The sequence below is a fragment of the Neoarius graeffei genome, chromosome 23, assembly GCF_027579695.1.
Source record: "Neoarius graeffei isolate fNeoGra1 chromosome 23, fNeoGra1.pri, whole genome shotgun sequence".
Lineage (NCBI taxonomy): Eukaryota > Metazoa > Chordata > Actinopteri > Siluriformes > Ariidae > Neoarius > Neoarius graeffei.
In genome coordinates, this window is record NC_083591.1 from 58,883,362 (window position 1) to 58,895,517 (window position 12,156).

General features: G+C 43.0%; 1 protein-coding gene across 1 annotated transcript; it reads right to left on the reverse strand.

Annotated features, from left to right (window-relative positions):
- Positions 1-4,770: 4,770 nt before the first annotated feature.
- On the reverse strand, positions 4,771-7,142 carry LOC132871335 (zinc finger BED domain-containing protein 4-like). Its single transcript, XM_060905447.1, has 2 exons — positions 5,957-7,142; positions 4,771-5,046 (listed from the first exon to the last, which is right to left on the reverse strand). The coding sequence occupies exons 1-2, from the start codon at positions 6,566-6,568 to the stop codon at positions 4,771-4,773; spliced, it is 888 nt and encodes a 295-aa protein (XP_060761430.1). The 5' UTR covers positions 6,569-7,142.
- Positions 7,143-12,156: the final 5,014 nt, after the last annotated feature.

Here is a 12,156-nt window from a genome sequence, read left to right on the forward strand (position 1 = left end):
CAGGAAGACATAAGTAACTGAGCAACACTTCCGTCTTTCTCTTTGGTGCTGTGAATATCGTCGCAAGCGGCACGTTCAGCAGAGATAAAGAGGCCCGCTCACCAGAGCATCCAAGAAACAGACGTCTGCTTTGCAAGTAAGAATTCAGCGTGTTTTTCTTTTTGTTTACCCTTGGCCACGGTAGACTCCAGAATCGCGCGATTTTTAACTCAGTCAAGTTACAACCAGTTTTTCATTTATTCATTATAAGTATGTACGACTGCAGCCCAAGCAGTTAATTTAAAGTTAGAGGCGACCGGCTCCCTCTAACAAAGCGCTGTGCGCATTGTCTGATCAGAGATTTTCTTTTCATCACGAGTGACCACGCATCGGACCAAGAAATTCTCTGCGCTTCACGGAAGCCTTCACAACAGTGAAACTCCAAAAGTCTCGGAATGTATCTCCATAATCTTGCTATAAGCAAGATACTGAAGTAAGACTGGCAATTTTTGGGCATAAGGACTAGTCTTAGGAATTAGCTTTATTAAGGAGTGTGAATTAAACTCAGGAACGGTTTAATTGTGTACACTGTAGACACTTGGTGTTGAATTGATTGTTCTATTTTGTTTTGATCTCGCAATTGTTTAATAGATAGGTTTTGCATGCTTCTCTATTCCTTTCTAACACTCTTAATTTCATTCTTACACATATTTTGACCTCATCAAGATTTCAGTGGATTTAGTAATGTATAAGCTAGTGAGTTAGCATCCCACGCTAGCCTTTTGTTGTAAGCCACAGGCCTCTCACACACACACACACACACACATGGAGTTAGCTACCAGAGCTAATTCTTTTGTTTCCACCACGTGGACACAAACACATCTTAGCTAGCAACCAAAGCTAACTCTTTTGTCCTATTTAGAAACACGTGGTCACGACCCCCCACACCTCAGATAACACACACACACAAACGCACACACACACAAACCTCAGATAAGATTCCAATCACTCTCACACACACACATAACACACACACCGTTTATGCTTGCTTATATGTATATATCTGCTGACATTATTCATTTTTTATCTTTGTTATAATAAATTCAATTATTATTGAAACTGTGTGTTTATTTGTTGTACCAATATTTTTGAAGTACCCAACCTCAAAGAATTCCAAGGTGCATATGAGTTGTGTAATATGGTAAGTGATCATAATAATTTGGAATATACAGTACCATAATTTAGCTGTTTGGTAATTTATTATTAAGCACCAAAATTAATGGTATTAATTAATGAGACTGATTTAATGAGATTAATTAATGAGACTGATTTAATGACTTAATGAGACTGATTTAAGGAAATTGATCACTTAATTACCAATTGCACCTACAGGCCTGTCCAAAAAGCCTGCTCCAATAAGATTACCCAGATCTATATTCATCAATAGAGAGTTGCTAAGGTCCAACAGTGCTGTGGAGGTAGAATGCCCTGGGTGGAATCCGGACTTGACAGCAGTCCATTTGCTACAAGGTGATGGTACAGTTGTTTATGCACAGCCTGTTCAAATATCTTCATAACTGTAGGTATAACAGATATTTGCTGGAAGTTCTTAGGGTCATCGAGGCCACCGTGTTTATGTATTGGCATCACTTGGGCAGTCTTCCAAGCTGATGGACATGTGGATATAGCTGGACTGTAGACCGTAGCAATAGGTGAACAATCTTAATCAGTGGAGGGGCTATGACATCAGCACCATACTTCAATAGACAAGTAGGTATAGGTATCCCAGTAGCCTTCTTCACACGTAATCCAATTTTTGACATGGAAACCATGGCCTAATGGTTAGAGAAGCAGCTTTGGGACCAAAAGGTTGCCGGTTTGATTCCCTGGACCAGCAGGAATGGCTGAAGTACCCTTGAGCAAGGCACCAAACCCCCAATTGCTCCCCAGGCTGCTCTGGGTACGCTGTATGTTGCTCTGGTCTGCTAAATGTACAAAGGAATATTTGAGGAAATGTGAATTCCTTGATCCCATTGGTAGATGAAGTATGGCTCACACCTGAAAGGGGTGGTGAGTAACTCTTTTGTTATCCGTGATAGTAACATCATGAAGACAGACTTGCTGTATACACATGGAATGGTTTCTGGGCATCACTTTGCTCAAGGTCGACCAGAGACTGGTGGGCGTGTCATTGTTGTCTGACAAAAGAGTGTCAAAAGTAACTTTTCTTTTTTGATGTAATAAGCTTAGTTACTTTATTCCTCAAGAATCTAAATAGATCCCAGGCCTAGTTGGTTTTTAATCTTTTTGCCTGACACTTTGCATTATCTCTGTCCCTCATAGCAGATCTGACCTCATCCATCATCCACACAGGTTGCAAGCCTGTAACATGAATCGAATGAACAGGAGCATGCTTATTTGTGATATCCTTTAGCATAAGAGCCATTACATTCCAGGCATCATCAGGAGAATCAAACAAGTCAAGTGTGTTCCATGATAATGCTTCATGCAGCAGCAAATGAAACCTACCTAGCTAAAATTGCTAAGATTTATCTACTTGTGTGGATTTTTTTAGCTAGATAGATATGACTTTCAGTGATTTTCTTTTTTATTGTACTTTCATTTTTGCTTTCCTTTTTCCGCATTTTTTTCAGAAGAATGCCAAGACTGGAAGCTTTCTTTTTTTTTCCTCCTCCTGCGTAAAGACCACAAGGGGAGGGCATCCACATTGGATCTGCTTTAATATCAACATATCCTCGATTAAGGTATGTGAATCCTTTCATCATGGCACACCTTCAGCTTGTTCAGTGTGCTGAGTGCAGGATGTTTAGTCATTCTTCCTCCATCGCTAGTGATAGCTTTATTTGTGATAAGTGCAGATTAGTTAGCTCTCTGATGGAGAAGATTGCAGTTTTAGAAGTGCGTATCCAGACTTTAGAGAAGGCTAGTGAGAATGAGAACAGTGTAGTTTCTGCAGGGGAAAGTCTGGATGCCCTAGGTGGAGTTAGTAATCCCCCAACTCTGCCATTAGAGCCCTCAAAGCGGGGCGAATGGGTGACGACTCGGCGGCATAAGCGTAGAGCCAAAGCTACCACTGAGGCGCATCCACGGGAGCACCACTCTTCTCCTCTTCACATGTTGAACAGGTTTTCCCTCGGTGATGCACCTGCTGAGAAACCTGAAAGAGCTCTAGTTATAGGGGACTCTATCATACGCCATGTGAAATTAGCTAGGCCTTTAGGGGCACCAGCAGCTTTAGTCAGGTGTATACCGGGAGCCAGGGCACTGGACATAGCAGGTAATCTTAGGGTCTTAGGCAAGCACAGGTTCTCAAAGATAGTTATCCATGTAGGAGCTAATGATATACGCCTTCATCAGTCTGAGGTTACTAAGAGTAACTTTGTAGAGGTGTTTAAATTAGCAAAGGTGATGTCCAATGCTGTAGTATGCTCTAGCCCCATCCCAATGTGGTGTAGTGATATAGCTTACAGCAGGTTATGGTCGCTGAACTGCTGGTTGTCCAGGTAGTGCTCTGAAAACAGTGTGGGCTTTATAGATAATTGGGCTAATTTTGAGGGCACTGTTGGCCTGTTAGGGCGGGAGGGTATCCATCCCGCCCGGGAAGGTGCTGCTCTCATTTCTTGCAGCATAGGTCATAGTCTCAGAACAGGTCTAGTTAACTTCTGACAATCCAGAGCCAAGGCCAAGGAGCAGACGAACAGGCTAAACTGACTGTCTGCTCACTGCACAGAGTCGTAACTCAGGGTCCCCTACATCAAGACTGTGTCTGTTCCCCGAGCTCAACAAAAAAGTAGAAATACTCAGAGTTTGTTCCAGTAACCTAATCAATATAAAATTAGATCATACTGACTGTACAGCTGCTGCCAGCACCTTTGATCTAAAGGTCCATCCATCCCATTATCTGTAGCCGCTTTATCCTGTTCTACAGGGTCGCAGGCGAGCTGGAGCCTATCCCAGCTGACTACAGGTGAAAGGCGGGGTACACCCTGGACAAGTCGCCAGGTCATCACAGGGCTGACACATAGACAACCATTCACACCTACGGTCAATTTAGAGTCACCAGTTAACCTAACCTGCATGTCTTTGGACTGTGGGGGAAACCGGAGAACCCGGAGGAAACCCACGCAGACACGGGGAGAACATGCAAACTCTGCACAGAAAGGCCCTCGCCGGCCACGGGGCTCGAACCCGGACCTTCTTGCTGTGAGGCGACAGCGCTAACCACTACGCCACCGTGCCGCCCTGATCTAAAGGTGGGGCTATTAAATATTAGATCTCTTACATAGTGATGCACTGATGTGAAAATTGTGGCCGATACCGATAACCGATATTAACACTGCTGTTATGGCCGATACCAATATTTACCGATGTCGATATCTCTGTACAGAAAACACATTTTTGATAGTCAAACAAAGAGCAGAGTTATTTTCCAAAACACATTTTTTAATTTTGTTATTTATTTTCAGAAATTACTGATACATTGTACATCAGTTCATAACTAAAGTACTTTAGTAGGCCTTAAATGGCCATAGCCAAAAGAATACAAAAGGTAAAATGTGAAAATGGAGCCAGAACAAACTGCACTGAACAGACACTATTTTTTGCAGTCTTCTGAACTGTAAGTACAGTAACTAAGTACTGAATTGGAAAAGGTAAAATGTGAAAATGGAGCCAGAACAAACAGGACTGAACAGACACTGGTTTTTGCAGTCTTGTGAACTGTAAGTACAGAAGTACTTTTTAAAACTTCCATGTACTTTAGAGTTAAGCCTAAACCTTGGCCTTTCCGGGCTTTGAAAGCAGACAAATGTTGTGCTTAACAAACAGGAGCATTTCTGCTCTCTCTGTACCGATCCTATTTCTCTTTTCACTGATAACATTTGAAGCAGCAGAGAAGAGACGTTCACCATCCACGCTAGTACATGGAGCAGACAGGTACTTGCGTGCCACTGGGGCGAGGGCAGGGAAGCGGCTCATGTTGCTTTGCCAGTACTGCAGTGGGCTCATGTTTCGGGGGATGGTGGGCTCACTCAGGTAACCATGCACCTAAAAGAAATATAGACAAGTGTATGAATATACATCTCTGGCAAATCATCAGGAAATTATTATTCAACATTTGTATTCATGACACCAAATGAAATAAAATAACTGTTCATTCACCTACCCAATCACTGGCCAGCCCAGTAGACCCATCACTGAATTTTAGACTAGACAGACTGCACATAACAATTTTCAATACGGTTCACTTACTTCGTTACACTGGCTGCATAATAATCGCCATAAACGAAAACTCACACAAACTTGCATTTGAACGTTAGCTGACAAGTCTGTCAGTGATAGTCAAACAAAACCGCTAACTTTAACGGTAGCCATCTAATCGTTCATTTAACATTACGCTAGCTGCTAACATTTCAACGTGACTCCGTGTCTCAAATCGCGCACTTGAACACTTCAAACACTGTTTCAGTGCATAGTACATTCACACTGACAACCACAGTGAAACTACAGTCATCAATCTAAATGTTTGTTTGAGTTGGCGATTTAAACGGTGGTTACATCCGTCACCTCCGCCAAGTGTTATAAAGCAGTGATCCATTTGGGACAACACTGAACATGGAAAATGCACTGCAAGTTCTCAGTGCACACTGCACACTACATTGCAGTGCGCTGACAGAAGTGTGCGATTTGAGACACAGCCGTGACTACTGCGGTCTGTAACCAGAAATGTTTATACTGCTTTACAATTTTATGTGCAAAGAGCCCAATGAGATGCACCCATGTTAGCCGTGGCGTGCACCAGCAATCCTGAAAGTTCAATAATAACTATGGACTGCAATTCTTCATTAGATTTGACCATCGATAAATGATCTGATCGCACAAAGAAATATGAAATACTTCATTTGAATAAAAGACTATTAAAAGATTCTGATTCAAATAGTATAGTAACCTAGCCTACCTGCAAACTCGTTGGACCTGTTGCCTGTTCATTCTGCTCCTTTTCCTCCAGGATTTCATTGAACATGTCCAGGAACGAATGCCCTTCACTTGGCGTACACATCCTCTTTTTTTGTGGTTCACCTTCTAGCTCGGCGTCTTCTGCCTTTGGTGTAGGCCCATCTGTGGCACAAGTGCTGGTTGTCACTGATGCTGTCATCTTGTCCACTTCTTTCTCTAGCTTGTTTTTCAATGCTTGCTTGAGATCTGCATCAAAGTAGCGATCTTTATACCTGGGGTCCAGGATTGTTGCCAAGTAGTAGATTTGCTCGGAAAAAGTGGTTTCAAATCTCTTGTTCACAGCTTCAAGCAGTGCAGACTTGGTTGTTTTCACCCCACTGTCGGTTTTGGCTGTCTTGTTCAGAAAACGCTTAAGTGCCACAACAGACGGGATCACGTCAGCAGCTGTAGCTGTATGCGAGCTAATCTCTCTCGTCAATTCTTCAAACGGTGCCAGGAGTGTGGTCATTTTCTCAATGAGACTCCACTGGTTTGTGTCGAGAGATACAGGCAGTCCGTGGTCAGAATCGTACATGACCAGTGCGCGCTTCTGTTCCAGTAGAGATGTCATCATCAGGAATGTGCTATTCCAGCACGTCGGGACGTCCTGTTGTAGCCTCTTGTGGCCCTTTTCCACTACCCTTTTTCAGCTCACTTCAGCTCGCTTCAGCTCACTTCAGCCCGACACGGCTCGCGTTTCGACTACCAAAAACCAGCACGACTCAGCTCGTTTCAGCCCTGCTTAGCCCCTAAAACTCGCACCGTTTTGGAGTGGGGCTGAAGCGAGCCAAGCCGTGCCGACTGAGGTTGGGGGCGTGAGCAGACACTCCCCTGTGCACTGATTGGTGAGGAGGCGTGTCCTCACATGCCCACACACGCCCCGCGAGCGCGCTGGGATCTGTAAACACCGCAAACCCGGAAGGAGAATAATTATGAATTACGAGAATTTCTGAAGCCTTATGCGCCTCGCCTCATCTATACGCTCTTGCCAGTATCTGTTGGCGTTGTCGGTGACAACAAGCCACAGCACCAAGACCAGCAACACTAACGACTCCATGTCCTCCATGTTTATTGTTTACTATCCGGGTCGTGAGACTACCGCTTAAAAGATCACTGAATCAGTGACATACAGAGCATCGTGGACGAGTTCGCGGAGCGCAAGGCTCGTCGTATGCCCTTCAAATAATGCGCGCAGTAGGCTATTGATGTTTTATTATGAGCCATGTACAGTATGTCACCTAATGTTTTTTTGTTTCTGAGTTACATGTTCGTTTGAAGGACTTAATGTACAAAATAACATAGTTGCACCCCGTAGTGTTGAAATTGGTAAACACAGTGCATTCAGTGAGGTTTGCACCGCCCTCCTTTTATTTCTGACTCTTCCTGTCACCGTTGCAACCTCTGAGCGCTCATTCGTATGCCCTTCAAATAATGTGCGCAGTATAGGCTATTGATGTTTTATTATGAGCCATGTACAGTATCCTAATGTTTTTTGTTTCTGAGTTACATGTTCGTTTGAAGGACTTGATGTACTAAATAACATAGTTGCACCCGGTAGTGTTGAAATTGGTAAACACCGCAGTTGCGGACATTTTGTAGCCTAAAATGATGTTATGATAAGCTTTAATAAAGGGCCCGGTCATTTGCCCCGCCCCCGGCCCGGCTCTGACTTGTTCCGCCACTGTCACTGATGTCACTGTTTGCGCTGCTTAACGACATCACGTGACGTCCACCCACTTTCGCTAACTCCACCCAATGTGTCCACCCACTTCCAGCCAGCATGGTTCAGCGCGGTTGTAGTCGAAATGCAACTCCAACAGGCCCGCTCAGCCCGACTCAGCTCGACTCAGCACGGCACGGCTCAGCCGCGTTTGTAGTGGAAAAGCGGCATTGGTCTTCATTCCCATCTCTCTCTGGATGTCTCTCAGCCGAGAGGTAGCAAGGGAGGAGCTTTTGAAATGTCCAATTATTTTTCTCGCTATAGTCAAAGAGTCAACGATGCTTCGCTGGCTTAGTACAGCATCGTGCACTGCTAACTGCCCCAGATGAGCCATACAGCCTAGGCTTTTAACACCACACTCCTCCATCGCCTTCACCATGTTGCGTGTGTTGTCTCGAAGCACGACGTGCACATTTTCTTTCTGGATTCTCCATTCAGTAAGCATGCCGTCAAACACACCGGCTATGGTGGTACCTGGAATAAAAGATTTAAAAAACCCATTTAAAAAGGATGCAAACGGCGCGCCTTTTGGCGGATGCCACCTTTTTCACGGCTGAATCGCGCAGATCCGATTTTTTTTTAAGGGGGGCGTTGGAGTGTCTGATTATAATTTCAAAGTAAATTCTGTATTAAAATTATTAAATAAGCAAATGCCTAATGTCCATGAAACATAGGAAGTATAAGTATGAGAAGAAAACAGTAAATCAGAAAGCTGCACACTTTTGCGCAGCTTAAATCAGAAAGCTGTGCACTTTTGCGCAGCTTTCGCGCAAAAGTGCACAGCTTTCTGATTTACTGTTTTCTTCTCATACTTATACTTCCTATGTTTCATGGACGTTAGGCATTTGCTTATTTAGTAATTTTAATACAGAATTTACTTTGAAATTATAATCAGACACTCCAACGCCCCCCTTAAAAAAAATCGGATCTGCGCGATTCAGCCGTGAAAAAGGCGGCATCCGCCAAAAGGCGTGTTTGTATCGTTTGGGTCGTGTCTAGCTGAGCTATTCTAGTAGTAACTGGTAAGCAGATTAGCATCCTCTGCTTGCTAGCAGCTAACTTAAGCAGTCGTACACAATTATAACGTTGAAACAAGGTAATAACACACCTACCTGTATGCGAGCCGGGGAATTCTTGGGCATGTAACAAGGCTCTCTTCATCTTGAAGTTTTCATTGATCCACTGAGTCATGAGACTCAACATGTTTGTTTGATTGAGGTCGGAACTCCAGATATCCGTTGTAAAACTGATGTCATTGACATTGCTGTAGAGTAACTTGTGGACATGGGTGGCTACGATATCATGTAAGGCAGGCAGGGCGACATCCGCAAAGTAACGACGACTTGGCTTGTCATAGCGGGGCTCAGCGACCTCAAGCATGTTGCTGAATCCTTCGTCTTCCACTACTGAAAATGGTTGGTCATCAACAGTGATCATCTTTGTTATTGCCATGGTCAATGCCTGTTGTTTCGGGTGGTTCTTGTGGAATTTCTTGGTCTTTTCCAGCGCTTGATCTATGGGGCCGACTGGTGCAGCTGCCGTAGCGTTAGCAGCAGCTTTCTTCCGCTGCTTGTTAGCATTAGCTAGTTTCTCATATTCTTTGTAGGCTTCGGGATGCTTGTTTTTTAAGTGGGTTATCAAATTGGTTGTATTGAATGATTTGCCACGAACTCCCCCTCGCATCACCCAGCCCTCACACTCATTGCATACAGCATAGCGAGGATCCTCTTCAGACACTTTGAAGAACGCCCAGACAGACGACATCGTTGCTCCCTCATCAAAGTCAAACTGACTTTTTGACTGTTTTTGGCGCCTAGAGTATGTGATGTGTAAATGCGCTCGTTCAAAAACAAACATCCCTGCCCCCACACTCACATCTAAGTGCCTTAAGCCTACATACATGTCAAATACACGGGAATGGTTATCGGCCTGTTCACATCGGCCCTATTTTGACATCGGAATGATACCGATGTGTAAAAAAATGACCATATCGGCCGATATTATATCTGCGGCTGATATATTGTGCACCACTACTCTTACATCTAAAGCACTAATGGTTAATGAACTCATTACTGATCAGGAGTTTAATGTACTGTGTTTAACTGAAACATGGATTAAGCCAAATGAATATATAGCATTAAATGAAGCGAGTCCTCCTGGATACAGGTATATACACCAGCCTCATCTAACTGGCAGAGAAGGAGGCGTCGCGGTTATTTATAATGATTATCTAGGTGTAACACACAAACCTGGTTAAATTTAATACATTTGAAGTCTTCATACTAATATAATGTATGTAGCCTTGAAAAATAAGTCGACCCAGTTAATTCCATTACTTATTATTTACAGGCCCCCGCGGCCATATTCTGAGTTTCTTTCTGAATTTGCAGATTTTATATCAGACCTGATTATTTCCTGAGACAAAGCTTTAGTTGTCAGAGATTTTAATATTCACTTCAGTAACCCAGAAGACCCTTTGAAAACAGTGTTTGTGTCCATTTTAGATTCAGTAGGGATTAATCAGAATGTCATAGGACCGACCCATAATGGTGGGCACACTCTCGAGCTAATACTAACATTCAGGTTAAACATAGAAAATATAGCCACACTTCCACAGTCTGAAGTTATCTCGGATCATTATCTCATCTCATTCAAAATATGTCTGAGTAATAATATATGCACCTCACCACACGGGCGCAGATAGAGGGGGGGATGGGGGGGATTCGTCCCACCCAGATTTAAATTCACCTCGTTCGGTCCCCCCCACTTATAGGGAGGAAAAAACGTCTATGCTGTCTTTCTTTGCATAAGGCAAACCTCACGGAAAAATCAAAAGAATTACCATTCGGTTTATTGAGGTGCACAGCAGTATATACGTAGTTGCAACTGCGCAGACTGCACAGGTTGCGAGCTCGAGCTTGGTTGCTATGGTTACCCACAAGAAGTTTGACAGGCATATCGGGGACAGCGCCTCCTAGTTCAGGACCCCAACACGGCATGATGAAGGGTGCCAAAAGGCAGAAAACGATTGCATCGTTTTTTCAAAAAAAAAAAAAACGACTGTAAGTAAACTGTGCCTTACTTTATGATATCACCTTGCAATTTTTTGATAGTCTGTTCAAAGTAATGTCGTAGTGAAAGTAAAATCGTACGGAGTAGGGATGCCTTTCTGGTAGCCTCCTTCTTTCGGTGGTAGCCTGTAGATACAGTGCTCAGAAGGCAGTTTTAATGTTTAATCTGGCGTTCCCTGCCATAATTTCAGCGAGCATATTGTTTCATAAGGAAACTTTGCGAAGAGTTGTTGACTGACTGCCGCTCACGCAACACACAGGCATAGTTAGAAAGTCAGGATGCACTGGTTTACACTTTACACACACACACGTAGCCCAGCCTCTCGCTATGTTTAACAGTTGGAACTTAGCGGTTTTAAAACTAGTGTTGCAGTTTTGCAATTTCTGTGCGTGATGATAATGTGTAAACTTTGGATTTCCATAGGCTATGTTAAAATGTTATCATTGTCCTGGCCTGCAGGTAGTTCCTGGTGATGGCAGTGAGGGAGGTGAAATAACATGTATACACACTACCGTTCAAAAGTTTGGGGTCACCCAGACAATTTTGTGTTTTCCATGAAAAGTCACACTTTTATTTCCCACCATAAGTTGTAAAATGAATAGAAAATATAGTCAAGACATTTTTCTGGCCATTTTGAGCATTTAATCGACCCCACAAATGCGATGCTCCAGAAACTCAATCTGCTCAAAGGAAGGTCAGTTTTATAGCTTCTCTAAAGAGCTCAACTGTTTTCAGCTGTGCTAACATGATTGTACAAGGGTTTTCTAATCCTCCATTAGCCTTCTGAGGCAATGAGCAAACACATTGTACCATTAGAACACTGGAGTGATAGTTGCTGGAAATGGGCCTCTATACACCTATGGAGATATTGCACCAAAAACCAGACATTTGCAGCTAGAATAGTCATTTAGCACATTAGCAATGTATAGAGTGGATTTCTGATTAGTTTAAAGTGATCTTCATTGAAAAGAACAGTGCTTTTCTTTCAAAAATAAGGACATTTCAAAGTGACCCCAAACTTTTGAATGGTGTTTTGTGTGTGTGTGTGTGTGTATATATATATATATATATATATATATATATATATATATATATATATATATATATACACAAAATGGAATCATTTGCTGACAGCTCAGTCCCCCCCAGTTCAAAAATCCTATCTGCGCCCCTGCCTCACCATGCTAATGTATTAAATGTACATTCACATCAACTACTGCACAGAGCTTTATAAATCATCTCCCAGAGTTATCAACTTTGATTGGGTCACTGTCAGCCCCTGCAGAACTTGATCAGGCAACTGAATGCTTAGAGTCAATGTTCTGCTGTTCTTTAGATAATGTAGCTCCTCTTAAAAGGAAAATGATCAG